At 36.8% G+C, this 17074-nt stretch overlaps 1 protein-coding gene across 2 annotated transcripts in view; it reads left to right on the top strand.

The window, feature by feature from the left end:
- sez6b (seizure related 6 homolog b) overlaps positions 1 to 17074 on the top strand; it is a 310189-nt gene that overhangs the window by 161969 nt on the left and 131146 nt on the right. For both annotated transcript variants that reach the window (XM_052107206.1, XM_052107207.1), the window contains exons 2-3: positions 4336 to 5052; positions 5942 to 6075. In XM_052107206.1, coding sequence (XP_051963166.1) covers positions 4336 to 5052; positions 5942 to 6075 — 851 coding nt within the window. The remainder of the gene's footprint in view (positions 1 to 4335; positions 5053 to 5941; positions 6076 to 17074) is intronic.

Below are 17074 nucleotides of genomic sequence, written 5' to 3'. Positions count from 1 at the left end.
CCCTCATTCAGGTAGACAGGGATGACCTGCCAGCAGATGGAGCGGAAGGCACGCCCCTCCCTAGGGAAAGAGGGGAGAGGGGTGTATGTCATGCCGGGGGTACCCTGGCCTGAGAGAATGAGGGAGGAATGTGGCAGGGTGGAGGGCAGGGCCGGGTCGTGATGCTGCACACCCGGCCCCTAATCAGGCTAACCAAGCCTGATTAGGTCAGCAGTGCAAGAGAGAAAGAGATTTACGGACAGCTGTCCAACACCTGTGTGTGTGTTTGTCTTCTTGTTTAAGTTTCTTATTAAAATATTATTTATATTCTCAAGCCGATTCTTGCCTCCTGCTTTCCATTAATCCCTTTACAAACGTGTTCATTTTCCTTAATCATGATAAACGCATTTATCGGTAATACAACATAAACACTGGTGTGAAGGGCGGAAACTTTGTAATGTGTCCGCCCAGAGTCATAACACTTATGCACACGCCACAACACCAGAGCCCTTCTACCACGAAGTACCTACAAGCTTAGCGTACACAGCAGTCCAATAGACATTCTATGGGTGAAACTGTCTTAACATGCTAAAATTGACCGTTACGCTCTCTCCAATGATTGAGCCGTGGAGGTTGTTTTCTCATTAAATAAAAGAATCTGTGACAGCACTTCCATGTCAGTGATAAAATGATGGAGAAAGGATCTTAGCACTATTTAATGTACAAAACAAACCCAGATGGGACTTTTTTTGCTGGTGTTGCCACCCTGATGTGAATGATGAATGCAGCTTCACGATTGCAATAAAAAGCGAATAGCCACATTCTACTAGCAGATTAATATTTTGGAGGATGACAGTTTAAGAGATTTAATGGCCATTGCAATGAATATGCAACCTGTATGAGGACTAGTTCTTTAAATTAACATTTAGAAAATGTTAATAAAGCATTATATTGCTGTTTTGTTTTCTTCCTAAGATGGAAATAAATACATTTTGACAAAAAATTAAGCATATGTATAAAGTGTCAAATTTCAGCACTTTAAAAATCTGCGATTTAAAATATTAACTAGGTGATTAACTACAAAAAATTATGCGATTAATCACAATTAAAAATGTTAATTGACTGACAGCACTAATATACAGTTTATAAACAGGTAATCATCTTGAAAATCTTCCGACTATAGATGCGTGAAAAAGGCATTGATCCCAAGCCTTATGTTCACTCATTATAACATAAAAAATAATCAACTTCAGCGCTGGATTGCCACTTATTATAACTGTTGATTTACTTGCATCCTGGTTACAGAAACCAGGAGAAGCATGTGTGAAGTCATATGTACATATCAGCATTATATCAGCCTAATAGCCACCTTGCTCATTAATGGTATTGCACGTGAGGAAGTTTGTGCTAAAAGTATCTGCTAAACAATGACCACTAAATTATTCACTTCTTTATAGATGCTATGTCAGAGGGAGAACTTTTTGTGTAAAATTTGAGTGACGTTGCACTTCTCCCTCCAGCTGTTATCTACAGCTATTTCTTATGCGTTGTGTTTTTTCTCATGAAAGGTGTTATTTAAATAGGAGTTCAGTGAATATACCTATTTGCAAGTTAAGAGAAAATGCAATAGAGGGTAAAACAAAGCCTGCACTCCCCCGCTGGTTTGTATAAAAAGCTTCTGAGGCTGGCCCATGGTCATTTAAATGTCAACTACAACCTTTGAACAGACAGTAAAGGCAGACTGAGAGATTCTGTTTATACTCCTCCAGCACTAATGGAGCAAATCAAACAGCACCTCTTCCCCACAGAAGCTCTCACTCTCCTGCCTCAATGCACTCTGCCTGTCTTGCCTCAAACTCTGAATTTCTGAGGTTATATAAAGATGGTAAACTGGGATTTTGGGACTTTTTTCAACACAAAATTCCCTTGACATTGAGCGTGAGATGCATTTTTGTGAAAAGAAAAAGTGTCACAGTGTTCTTAACTGTTAAAGCCTTTTTAAAGGCTAGAAGTCCCAAGATACAGCCTTTCTTTGCCATCATTTTGGTGCTTTTCTCACAGGTAAAAAAAAACTATTTTCCATCAGCCAGAGCAACAAGCATAGTACCGATCATTTTTTTAATTGTTCAGCGAAATTGGGATTAGATTGTGCTGACTGGTCAAGTAACCAATCGTGAGTCGCAACATCATTAAACGTTCCTTTCTTCTGAGTATGGTTACAATAGCTAACCATATTTAGAAATCTGAGCTGGGAATGGTTTGTAATCGTATCATACCAAACCTTATTTTAATGAAAATGCTTCTGGCTCTGTTAATCACCATGCTCAGAACTGTTCAGCTTGATGATGGACATGCGTCTAACGAGATGTTTGTGGAATGAATAATAATTAATTTAATAATGTAAGGCACATTCATTTAATTGAGCACGTCTAATTTACAACCTTGAAATTTAACATCAGTTATTTCATAATGACTCATGTAAGGTCACAGCTAATAAATGAATCATAAAGCGAAAGGCTGACATTTCAAGCTCAGTCTGGTGCTTTTCTCCTAGGTGTTCTCATTGAAAAAGCCTTTTGGGTTTAGTCTGCAAATGGCTATATTTAAATAGATGACAAGGATTGAGGGCTTCCTGCCCTTTGCTTTGTCTCTATGAGTCATTTGCATGGATCAGAGTGAGTGTTAGATGCCGACGTGATTTTACCCTCAGAGAGGTGTCAATCTCTCAAAACACACATCACCTTTCTGAGAAACAATGTATAACCTAGCTTCTGACTCTTCATAGGATATAGAGAAATACATTCTTGTCAGTTCCATTCACTTTTAGAAATCATCCTGTCTCTCTTCAGAACATTTCTGATTTCCACACCCCAATTTGCGATGCCTGTTGGAACATCGGCTCGTGAGAATGTGCCTCCAATATAGCGAGCTCCATTGTTGGAAGCAGATTGTTATTAGTGAATCGAGGAACAGAGGGAGAGAGAGCTATTAGGGTGGAAATGAAGCATTGTGAAATCAAAACTTTCCCCAGTACTCGGTAGTCTCCTAAAGACTAGCTGATTACTTTCCTGTGCTGCACAGCGTCTTCAAAAAAATCTCCAATCATTATCCATTTAGTAGACACTTTTCCATTTTGTTAATGTGCTAAAGGTTCTGACCCTGCAGTTTGAATGCTTTGCAATTACGTATGGCTGAACCACAAAGCATCAACAGCCTTATGATCCAAGCAGTCCTCCTCTTCTTTGGTGTTATGGAAAAGGAATTTGTCATACGAAAGTCTGCTGTTTACTCAAGGGATGTTGCCTGGCTGCAAAATATTAAAAAAATGTTTTGTTCAAAACTGACTATACATTATAGAATTAGCTGTGCTCAAATGAAATGTCTCCTCCAGGTTCCTTTATAGATGGGAGGTTAGCAATAGTGTTGTATGGTATAACAGTGCCACAATGTTTTTCAAATGGTAGTACCGTAGTACCGTAGTTCCAATGTAAAATTGTATGTACAGTAGTTAATATTCTCAGAAAGTAGTAGTATTCCGGAATTCGGTTGTGGAGCAGCATTTATGGCTCTGCAAGTATAAAAAGACGTGGTAACGGCATGTATCTAAGCCCAGTGCTACAATAGGTGCCATTCAAACAGGATGCTAAATGGAGCGCAATAGAATTTAACCAAATCTCAAGACACATTTAAACTTGAGAGCATTATAAAATCTCAATGCTCATGGTGAAAGATGTAAATAAAAGAGTAAGAAATAATGCAAAAGACCTACCTCCATCTGACACAATATATTAACCAGCAATTAAAAAATAGCACAGACAGAATGTAAGGTCGCATGGTCTTCCTAAATCTTTCCGCAAAACTCAAGGCTTTTATTGGACAGCATTGTAATGCTGCGTGAAATAATTTTAATATAATAATATTCTAATATTTAATACAAAATGATAACAATAGTGTTGTATGTTTATCTAACTGTAAAGAATCAATAAAACAACAAAATAGCTATGTCAATCAGCTCGTAATTCAAACAAAGTGAGTGGTTCGTGATACTTTATTTGGTGTCGTGCAGTAAAGTTTCTTCACACGAACGCGTATAAAAAGCTAGACAGAAAGCAAAAAAACTGAGCAGAATCTAGGTGTCTCGAGATGCATTTATTAAAGTTATATTCTTTTTTCTAAAACACGTTCAGTGTGAATGGTCCTTACTATTGTTCAGGTCACTGATGTGACAACTCAAGTTAAAAGTTACCCAAAGATATTTTTAATAGGACTGAAGTTGTTTGAACACACAAGTTATATAGTTCTTAACTAACTATAAATTATATATTTATCTTTACTTATTCTGAATGTCTCCTCCAGGATCTTTTATGGATGGGAGGTTAGCAGTCACCCAAAGAGGAGGTCAGCTGGAGGCAGAAGATGGGTCCAACCCATACCACACTACACAGAACCCAGAGAGAGACCTGCCCCTGCTCACCACTGCTCCCCCTTTCAGTAGCCTCAACCACCATCAGACTTATAAGCCCTTCCCACCTTACGACCCACTGCATCAAAGCCATGAGCAGTACTTTCAGGACAGCGGCGGGGCGGCTCATCATCCCACAATGCCATCCACTAGTTCCCATCTCCTTCAAGATCCTTCCACTCAGCATGTCCCACATGAGGATACACCTCCGTTCTCTCATGTAACGGCTATCAAACCCACCACATTGGCACCATCTTCTGCTGCCCTCACCCAGTCACACATGTCCAGTGTCCAGCATGAATCTTCAGCAGAAACACAAAAGAGAAGTTCCAAGGAGCCACCTGTGTCCATGACCACAAGATCACTGACCACTGATGCTCAAACATCCAATGAAAAACATTTAGAAAAAGATAGGGGCGTCAAAATATCCTCCAACAATGGGCCCAAAGATGCAACTAACAAAGAAAAGATGCAAAAGATCAAGATAGAACATGATGCTCCATTAAGCGATGTTACTGCAACAGCATCATCGGTGTCTGTAGATTTGGATGACAAGACTGCCACCTCCACCATCATCACCACGACGGTTATAACGACCATGCAGATGCCAGGTAATACCATTAACACTATCATCATGACTGAAGTTGATAGGTGTAGATGTACAGTACACTCTTAAAAATGTGTTAATGTCATTGCATAATATACAAAATACTGTATCAAACCAAGTGGCATCTGCAAACAAATTGTGAGTTGTAACACAGGTGTGCTAGCAGTGACAAGAGTCAATGTGACAATGCGCATATCCAAGTTTGACAATAAGTTAGGGTTCAAAGAGTGTCTACATTTTTTTATTTGAAACCTGACAAACAACTTTTTGCTAAATGTTTTGCTGGAAATATATGTTTGTGCTGTATATCTTTAAAATAAATGCCACTTGGCTTGATATTTTGTTACATATTGCAAAGTCATTCATACATTTTAGTGTAGCTGAATGTCCAAATTTTGGGGCCAGTGTATTCACACACATTCTTTTTGCATAATTCACTGATCTTCGCAGGATTTCCTGCCCTGCTTGTGTCTAGGCAAGTGGGCTTTGAGATGGTACTGGAATAACTCATATTGCTGTTAAGGGGAGTGATCTAGTTTTTCATAACCAAACCAAGTATATATACAGTATGTCTATATGGAGTGAGTACTCAGTTAGTACTCAGCTTAAAGAAAGCACTTAACTCTAGAAGGAGATAAAGAAGCCAGCAGAGCAGAAAGACCTCAAGGCAACCAAATAATACTCTTTCACCTGCAATTTTACCAGAATTGTCCTTCTGCATCTACACAGAAAAGCTGACCCTGTTAATCCAGACAAAAATGAGAAAACCTTGAAAGATAATTAAAGATGTGTGGGAATTCAATAGAGTGAGATAGAGAGAATGAGAAAAGGCTTGCTTCTACTGATGCACTCTGTCTGTCTCTCTTTCTCTCCCTCTACCTTTTCTAATGCAGCTCCATGCAGCAGCAATTTCACAGCACCGGGAGGATACATAGAGACACCACAGCCAGCCAAGAGTTGGTACAATACAAATGTAGACTGCACGTACACTGTGACCGTCTACATGGGTTACGGGGTGGAAATTCAGGTAAATTCATTTCACACTGCTGCTGTTATTGAGCTACACAACTAACTCAACTGGAAATGAACTAAATTGCTGTGATAATTCACTTCTGGTCTTATTATTCTTTCAGGTATGTTGTAAGTTTTATGTTTCAGTGGAAAGGTCACAAATAACTGGTTTTAGAATTATAGCAGCCATACGTACACAAGCTGAAAGAAATTACTTATAGAAGCCACTTCTACGAATGGCTTTAATGAGTTATCTGATTGAATTCATATTGGTTTTCTTGTGAATCGCAATATTTGTTTTGAAGGCTAGTACATAAATGGCTATTGTAGTATTAATTGATCTGGATCCAAACCCTAGAAAGCTGTCTACCTAGACAACATTTTAAGGCATCTTAGAGGTCATTCAGACTAGGGCTGCTAGGATCACCATGACAACTGCCCCACTGCGATGGTGGAGTGCCACCGACAGTGATGTGCATGTTAATGTATAAACTTATAAGATTTTGTGAAAACCTGAAATAAATTCATAAAATAATATCATATAATGGGTATACTATACTATACTATACTATACTATACTATACTATACTATAATAAATATTAGGCTTATTAGGCTATTAGTGTTGTTGAGTCTTCATGCTAAAAACCTTCCTGTTATTTAAATAAACGGGTTACTCATCTAGAGCACAACTTTGCTCAAGTTCAGCTGTGCAGTTTGTAAACCTCACTCTCCTGGCCTAAAGAGATGCACTTGCCACCAAGACTAGAGTTCATGGCTTTTATAGCCTCCGTTCTAGTGCTTCCGACTCTCGCAGCTCAGACGGTGCAATCCTCAAAATACTATGAGTGGCTCATTTATTCAAAAAAGTTTTTCATCTTCTAAAACATTGTTAGTGTATTGGTAATATCTTACAGAGTTATTTATTTCTTGTTTTAAGTTGAATAGTTTAATTATCCTCATGATGCATTTTTCCATCTCTACTTTGTTTTTGGAATAAATAAAAAAAATACCTTTTTAGATTTTTAATCATTAATTTAATTGATGGAACGTCTATTCAGTGTGGCTGGAAACATCATATCCCTAGTGAGGTCCTCTCTAAAACCGGACAATGTTGCAGATTTTTCAATAAAAAATTTTTAAACATCTGACAATTGAAAAGCTTTCAGCCAAGGAAGACTGAACCAGTTTAATTGCTGTCCTGCTGTTTATTGATATTTAGTTGTGTTGAATGTTTGAGTTTAGTTATATTTTGATATTGTGGAAAATTTTTAGCCATTGAAGATAGTCTATTGGTGCAATAACAGACATACATTTAACCAATGCAAACTATTTTTGGTTACTGTTATATTTTTGTATTTAGTGATATTTAAGGGTATTCTGTATTCAACGACACAATTAGCAAATTGCATTAAACATGTAATTTGCATGCATCCCTCTCCTGCCCTCCAAACACCGTACAACACAGTCCACCAGCAGTGGTTGGCCCATAACCTACACACTTGTAATAAATGCCCACCATCATCCCCAGACTGCATCAGTGAACATTTTAAATCAAGATGATGGATGAAGTTGAGGCAAATGTCAAGTTTATTCAGTACAGAAAATAATCATTAGAGAATAGCTCCATCTTATTGCAATGAACTTTTTCACTCAGTTTGTTGTGGTGTTTCAAGATGTTAGCTTAGCACATGCTAACACTGAATTAGAATCAACTGTAAGTTATAGTTGAATTCCTCGTGTGGTTCTCTATTTATGTGGCACACATCAGTGAGCTCTAACCGAGTTGCTGCCTATAAAGAGCATTTCTCTCAGTAATTCAGTAATTTATGAGGTTCCATTTTTGCTTGGAAGGTAGCTGCCTATGTAGACAGTAGACAGCGAGGTATCTCATTGGGTTTGAAACAAAGACATGACCAAGCCCTCACAAGAATCACCTTCATCCAAATGATTAACTGCAGCCTCCTTTCATCAAATATACAGTAGCCATTACCTCACTGACCTTCCAGATAGTTTGGCTAACATATCTTGATTAGTAAAGATTGCGCATACCAAATCACTGTCAACCATATTGCACAGCTGCTGTGGCCTTTATGTGGGGAAGGAGAAGTAGAAAGAGAGGGAGAGGGAGGGAGGAGAGCTCTGTGTCTCATCTCATTCCTCCTCTCCTTGTACAGACTTGTTAACCTGGGACAGTGTATAAATATCTCTCTCTTTTTAAGCAATTATTCAATGTGACTGATATGAACGGAAGCCACACAGTTCCTCCCCTAATTAATTGCTTATGGATTATCTGTCCACTTCTTTTGTTTGTTTACGGTATTCTTTAACACCCTCCTGTTAAACTGTCTCTCAGGCAACTCTTAACTTAATTAAAGCGGCCTCATCCTTCTGCTGATAGACAAAAATAATGTATAATTCAGACAATGCAATGGCCTTCTTTGCATTAGCAATGGTCTTTTGGACTAATTTATTAGATCGGTCATGTCTTAAAGACCCAGTTAAGCATTCTTCTGACATGGACGACTCTCTAAAGGCCATTCAATGCAATTGTGAGGCTACTTGAAGGTCTTGAACTTTGAAGCACTAATCACTGGATCTCTCTGTGGATCATCAAGTTAAACTGTATTTGTAAGGATAGTTTCAACACTAAATTCTAATTTGATGCGTCGTGTTCAGAGCCGTTGACTATTTCATGTCATTTGATAAAATGACTATTTGTATATTGGCAGTTCAGACCAAATGAGTTCTTGCATTAAAAAAAAATATACTGTATGCAGCACAACAAATGGAACAGAATGCAGGTTTCCTGCTGAATTCCTATGGGAATCATTTATTGCTGGTGGCGGGTGCTGACCTTGCATGTGGAGGGCTGTCATCACCTGTATACACCTGACCTGCTGAGCCAGGCCAAATGGCAAAACCCTCATCAGTCTGAGCTCAGTGGAGGGAGCTCAGGTCATGGCTCACTCTTCCTTTAATGCCTAGGTACTGAACTTTAGTCTCCATCTCCTTTGGCTGAACTTACTTTCTGTGATGGAAATGAGTCTTGTGAGGAAGAGCAGCAGCTGTTGGACTCACAATTTTACTGGAGTTAAAATATCACCAATCTAAAACATCCTTATGAGGATCATTTTCTAGATAAAAGTTGAGTTTGATTTTATTTCATCCAATCATACATTTCTAATTATGAAATATAAAATCACTTTAAACATCATTTCTTATTGGGGGTTATGTTGAGATGAATGGTAATGCTAACTGATAACTCTCCTCAAGCATTAGAGATGTCTTTGATTTTACAAGATAATAGGTATTGTAATATTACCCATAAATTGCTGCTTGACAGAATAGCCAAGTGCCTCAGAAATTAAAAAACAATTAAAAATATATATATACAATGATTCTTCAAAATATCTTGAATTTCAGATCCTCACGTATTTGTGCATGAATGTACAGATGAATGTAATGATCTTTATACTGATGTTGCCCACAAGCGAGACACATCTTGTCTATTTGAACTCAGCAGAATGATAAACTCCCCCTCATTCTCAATTCTGTTTTGGACAGAGGGTAGATGTTTAATATGGCAGCCTGGTGCTCGGAGATCACTTCTGTCCACTCAGCCATGACAGTTGCCATGACTTTGGGTATTATCACTGCTTGTAAACAATTACCAAGTTAATAAGAGAGCAAGATGGCACATTGGAAATGTAATGAGTCTGAATCTCAGGGTGCGCGGAGTATAAGCTAACACCTAAAGCTTCCCTTGTTTGAACTAAAAACACTATAAACCAAACCTTGTGATTTTTTTCCAATGTTACATTATTTTATACTTTCCCAGCTTAACATGCAGAGACAACTGTAAGCCATTTGTAGGTAGGCTTCCCTAAAGAGTAAACACTGTAACTTGGTTGCGCTATAAAAACACTGTTCTGCTTGTTTGAGCATCCCAACGAGCGACCCTGCCTCAATCCCCAGTTGGCCTTGTTTGGCCCAAGGGCAGTCGGTGCCCGAGGATGCATGATGAAGCCCCAGAAGTGACTGTGGGAATGCAATTGGCTCTGGCAAGAACTAGCAAGCCTTCATTTGGCCCGATATTTGAAACGTGGCAATTGACTTAACCATTGGCGTGAGATGGGTCTATCTTTTTGTTGACCAACTGAAGACACAGGTGTGTTCTGGAAACCAGTTTGTGCAGACATTACCTTCAATATAATTTTAATAAGAGCCTACATATTGTATTTCACCAAATTTTTATGAATGTGTGCCTTACAAATAGTTGATTTTACTGAATGTTTTAAGCTCGTCCTTTAAATGGATATTTTACAGAAAAAAGAAAATTCTCTCATCATTTACACACCCTCATGCCATCCAAGATGTGTATGAATTTCTTTCTTCTGCTGAACACAAACTAAGATTTTTGGAGGGATATCTCAGCTATGTAGGTCCATATAATGCAAGAGAATGGGTACCAAATTGTTGAAGATCCAAAAGCACATAAAGGCTCATTTATATCAGAATGTTGCTTTATTTTGCTTTAATGACATGGACTCCAAGTTTGTGCTGAACCTGATAATCCATGTTATCCCAGCAAGATTTGAGAATGTCCAAAAATCATTTTGTGTGCTTCAATGGAAACAAGGATATGTGACCTTTTGTACAGAGGAATCAACATAAACATAATCAGTGTTTCTAATTAGTTTTTTATTTTTTTATTTCAAAAGTTCAAATTTGTAATTAGTGAATTTTAACTTTGAAATAAACTGAAACCCAAATTTTAAATGTGAACTCAAACTTTTGAACCCCACTGTATATAAAACTAATTTGCTCATAAGATTTGTTCATGATATTGATGGGACATTCCCAAAATAATACAGTCTGCTACATGCTATCTGGCCAATGCAAAGCAAATCAAAGCTCATAATAGAGAGTAAGTCAGATCCTAAGAGAAATTACTGCAGTCCACTGCAGTCTATTTTCTATATTTCAGCCAGTTACAGTTTTTTCTGTCAAGGAGCAGTTTAAACATGGAAATAGTTATTCAAACATTATCCATGTGCTTGCCATTTCACAAGGAAAGAGGCAATTGACATTAAAATGGATGGAGTAATCACCATCACGATTTGTAGAATTCTGCTTTTGTAGTTTTCATTCTCGACTCCATCGGCTAAATGCCCTGCTTTTTACAGGTAGCATCTTAGAGTTGCCTGAGCAATTTAGTCTTTTTAATTGAGTTGTCTCCACTTCACGCTGACTCATCGGTGCAGTCATAATGCGTCCAGCTAGTTCTCGCCTAAATGGACACACAGATATGCCCAAGTGTGGGCAGAAACTCAATGCACACCATGGCTTGATATGGCAATATGGATTGGATGCTTAACAGAACCATGAGCTGTGAGAGGGTCAAAACTCAAGTCCTCCGAAGTGAGAGAGATCTATAAGTCTTCTCCAGAACCATTGGTGGCACATGGATATTGACTGATAGAGGTGGGGGGAAAATCGATTCATACTCAAACGATTCTGAATAGATTCTCAAAAGAATCAGATTTGATTCTGAGTTCAGTTTGAAACACAGCAGAGCAGTGGTGCATGCCAAAGACAGATGTAGAAACAAAGACACGAGTTAAGTGCATACACTAAATTCACGTGCACAAACACGAGTGTTTGCAGACCAGCTATATCAAACTGATAACCATTTGTGCCCGAATGATACCATGATCCCGTAATACTTTCACAAACCCACGCACATAGCAACGGGAGAGTTTATTCACGATAAAATGCCAACAAACAACATGAAAGACGAGCTTGCGCCCATTATTGCATTTATTTGCACACAACGGGGAAAACACAGTATAAAATAATGACGAGTTAGCGGTTCGGGAGAGGTTGGTGATGTTGTCATTTTATTCTTTTATTTTCGATGCCTTTCTCTACTCTTGCTCTCCATTTCATTGGCTTTTGCTTGATTGCCGGTCACTCGCTTGACAGGACAGTGCGCACACCTGATGATAAAGGTTTGAAATCCATTGTAGCTTTTGCGACAGGGTCGAGCAATCTTCTACTCACTGAGCAAACAGATGAACAGTGCATACGAGACGCTTGATACATTTCTGAAGCACAACTGTGCTATTTAAAGTGATTTACTATCACCTGAGAAGCTGACAGCTGCACTCTCATAGAAGCAGATATATCTCTCATCCTGGCCAGTAACTTCCATTTGTGCTTAAAAATTAAAATGAATAGATTAATTTTAAATAATAATTAAATACTTTTAAATGATTTACAATGCTTAAACAAAAATAATAATATAATCAGTATTCAGTGTGTTTTGATGGAGAACCAATGTTTTTTAGTTTTTTTTTTTTTGTGCTCTTAAGAGATTTTTTATAAGGTTTTAAAGAAAGAAACTGTAAAACTGAGATAAAACTATTTAAACTATTGAACCATTTATTTAATCTTGTGGATCCTCCATGTTTTGTTCACAGCTCATACTGAATGTAAAAGGCCAGTTCATGTAATGTGACTCATTCTGATTTTTAAAACAGCTGTTAAATAAAAAGTTGAAAGGGAAAAAAAATGGAGAGTAGAAAATTAATTTTGAAGAAATTTAAAAAGAAAAAAATTGAAGGACAAGATGCATCGTGATCCATCGAGAATCGAATCGTTACCCTTTAAATCATAATCGAATGGTAAGGCCAGTGAAGATTCACATCTCTATTGACTGAGGATCGATATTCTCAACTACTCTGGATAAAGTGGCTCCCCTGTACAGTTCAATAAAATGTAGTTCACTCTCCATCCTGTCTGAGCTGATAGCTGACATTGATTTGGATGCATTTGTCAACCTGGACAGTTAAACACTCAGATGACTGTGGGCAGAGCCCCTCAGTTTAACACAGAAAGGTTTGCTTAAAGCCTTATAGCCTCTTGCAGATGAGCAAAAGTTTCCTTAAATGCATAGTTTACCCAAAGATGAAAATTCTGTCATCATTAACCTACCCTCATGTTGTTTCAATCCCATATGACTTCCTTTCTTCCATGGAACACAAAAGGAGGGTGAGTAAACAAGGAATTTCATTTTTTGGGTGAACTATCCCTTTAAGGAGATTTTTGCTCCTTTACAATAGGCTATATCTGTCTTGGCTAATTAAGGACTATATGTGTGTTGATTTTGCAAGAAATAGTTGCTCGTAATTGGTTAGGGTCAGAGCCGATGCTATTTCTTTTTGCTTAAAATTCTCTTTCTAATGAACTTCAGATGTTTTTGGAATTAAAAGAGATTTACTGCAGTAAAATTATGCTCTGTGCTAGATGTAAAATATACCTTTAGAGAGAATGTTGCAATAACTCTCATTTGGTGTCACAAATTCGAAATACTCATACACAAGATGCAAGATGCCAAGATTTAAAGGGATTGTTCACCCAAAAATTAAAGTTCTGTCATTTAAATCACTTTTTACCTTTTTTGAATGTTTGGTGGAGGTTTTGAGCCAATTCAGACAACTGTGTCTGAAGTTTCATTCTCCTCAATAGCATGCATCAATAACCTCAGACAGCACAATTTCATCTGCCCTCCTCCACAGCTCACTTATAACAAGAGGGCTATGGTCAAGCTTTATTAATAGCCTGTCACTTGTTTTCATTAGCATTGCCCTCTACGCTTACACAGTTTGTAGCACTGAATGTACTACTGTAAACGCTGACATTTTGTACAAGAGTAGATATGTAGTAATGAGATCCTTTTGTTTTGCAGAGGACTTCCTCTGCTCTCATTTCCAGTAATCTTATGCCTTGCAGGGGGATACTTCAATGTGGCTTAATCTTTTGTCGATTTAAGACATACAAGTAAAGACCTTAAGCAGCTAGGAGAGATTTGTGCTGAACTCATTTGAATTTGAACAGTGCGCTTCAGCAGTTGAATGAGGTTATAAGGCCACTCTCCTGCATTTTCCTGTTCACTCAAAGCTGCCAGAAACCTTTTACTGTTTCATGATGTCACAAACTACCTTGAGTTTTTCCATCACCTTCAGTTCAGTTCAGTGACTGTTTAGTTTTCCCCTTGTTCATGGACTTGGTTCCCAGTATGCACCTTTTTGATTACACTCACCTGCCCTCCATCTTCCACAGCTGTTCCCTCATTATTCATTTGTGTGTATACCCTCTTGTTTCCTTCACTCATTGTCAGTTCTTGTTCTTATGTTAAGCTGTAGTGTTAATGTATATATTTAGTTATTTTGCATTCTTCCATGTTTATTGTATTACCTTCTTCCTTCTTCCTTCTTTTCATTTAATGAAGCTGTAATTAGATCCCAAGCCTCTTCTCTAAAAGATCACCACCACCACGTTACAACAGAAGGGGAATACAATGAATTAATGTGCATTAATATTTTTGGAAAGACTTTGTGAATGCTATCATTCATTAATATTATCCATAATACAATTCACATTTTTCCCCCAATCGTAGCCACAGATGATCTTCTAATGGCAAATTAAAATTTTGTATATATATATATATATATATATATATATATATATATATATCATTTTCCCCAATCGTAGCCACAGATGATCTTCTAATGGCAAATTAAAATTTTTGTATATATATATATATATATATATATATATATATATATATTAGGTCTGTCAATTAAAAAATTGTATCTAATTAATTACATGATGTCCCGATTAATTAATTAATTGCGATTAATCGCATTTAATCGCATATACAAATATTTGCTGAGAAAGCCCCTCATATAACAATAATTCAATATATAATGATGAAATAATTATACATAGTTATCTATAAATAAAAAAAAAATATATATATATATATATATATATATATATATATATATATATATATATATATATATATATATATATATATTCAGATAATTAAAATGCATTACATTCTTGTAGCAGAAGAGTTCATCATTGATAAGACTATACAAAAAATTGCTTTAGAATACAATGTATTGTTTACTTCCATATTATTGATCATAAGACAATCATTGGCATGCAGTTCACAGATATGCATTTCACAAGTGAATTTGTCAATCAGTTCGAGATTTATTATGAGGACTTGTATAAGGACACGTCAATGTACACCTGCGTCAGACATGCTTGTGTTGTGTCTCGGGTGCGTTGCGTCATAAACATAAAATTTTTAGGTCACTGTGTCAAGTTAAATATAGTTTAATACTTGGAACACATCTTGAGATCCCTTAGTTTGAATTTGTGCTCCATCAAGTGTTTTGAACGCAAGAACGTAAAGAATGTCTGTTTTGTGCTGTCTGGTTGTTTTCTTCACTGTATAAACTGCGCGTTGCTCATACAGCTGAAATTTCCATTACTGCCCTCTGGAGTAAACAGGGTGTACTACAAGCTTGCATTTCTCAGGAATCTTCCTTATTACAATCTGGGGGCATTGCGATTAATTGCGTTTTTTTACACATTATTTTTAATAAAATTAAGCACACTGAATTAACGCGTTAAATCAACAGCCCTAATATATATATTTAATTGAAGAAAATAAAACCAGTAAGAGTTTTTGCATTGTGACATTACTTTCATGCAGATATTAATTACAATGAATTGCAATTCCCCCAGTTCTCATTACTGTAATAACTTTAAAATAACTGTAAAATATGTATTACTCTCATGTGAAATAAAAACATGATGTATTATTTCAATTGTAAAATATTTTAACATCATGGTTCTTTTTGAACTATTGACAAAACCATTTTTAATGTCAGTAAATATGTCAGTGTGTAATGTATCATGTTGATTTATTCACATCCTCACACATTTAACACATTTCCAAAGCCTGAAAAACATGGCATAAAAATATAAAAACTACAATCAGACATGCAATATGTGTCTTTACTGCTTAAATGATTGGCCCACATATATCATTCTATCCATCCATCATTATAATATTAAAAAGTCAAACTGAACAGCCAATTTAGATTGAGGTTACTTACGGCATTTAAAATCCTTGTGTGTCCTTAGATCATATTTGGCTTCAAATATGTCACAGTGATTGCACTTTGGAAGGTAAGATCAGCCGGTTTGCAAGTTTGTGTGATTGGTTAAAATTTCAATCTACCAACAGAAGTTGTGAGTCTGATAGTTATTCATTTGAGCAGACCCAATAACAAAGAAGATGGTCCATGAAATATGACGTTCAAGACTTTTTCTATGTCCAAAACATCCAAAACAAGCTGACTTTAAAACAAGCCACTTTATAGCTGTTTAATACATAAATACAACTGTTATTATTTTGTAATAAATTGTACACAAAAATTGAGCAATGCAACAATATTCAAACTCTCCCATTATAATGACTGAAGCTGTCACTCACTGTTTGAGCCCTTCAGTTCAGCACAAGCTCACTGACACATAGATATGCACTGACATATGCTCACATAATAAATATAACTGTTTCAACAACAAAATAAATTACTTATTTCAACCCTGTCTATACCTTGATTATAACGTTTTAGTTTTGTTGTGTTGTGTTGCTCATTTGCGGTTTGTTTACCTATGGTAAATAAAACGACGCAACATGCAACAAAGTGAAAATAATTCTACAGCTTCTTTTCGAGTGTCAGATGATGTTTCTTTAGCACTCATTTTTGTGATGTTTCATACTGTACGCAAGCATCTGGATGTCAGACTATTTAAAACTTGCGCATGAGGATTGGTTGATTGGACTGTAGGCTCACTGCACCTCTGATTGGCCATTGTCATTTCATTGCTCAACGCACACGTCTGGGATTGGTTAGAAACTTAACCGCTGTAGAAACACGTTTTAAATAGAAACAATGAATGCAACAGGAGTAGACTGAATAATAGTTAATTTTCCCGATTACAGAATTGTGCAGCCTTACTGTATTGTATTGCATTGCATGAATCGCCACTGAGAATAATGAGAATTACAAAACTCAAATGCTTAAATGTGCAAAAACAGTAAAAGTTTTACTTCTAAATAAATTAATTTCTTGCAATTTTGAAA

Source organism: Xyrauchen texanus, chromosome 36, assembly GCF_025860055.1.
Source record: "Xyrauchen texanus isolate HMW12.3.18 chromosome 36, RBS_HiC_50CHRs, whole genome shotgun sequence".
Classification (NCBI taxonomy): Eukaryota; Metazoa; Chordata; class Actinopteri; order Cypriniformes; family Catostomidae; genus Xyrauchen; species Xyrauchen texanus.
The sequence above is the reverse complement of the archived record's forward strand: the minus strand, read 5'-3'. Positions and strand labels throughout refer to the sequence as shown.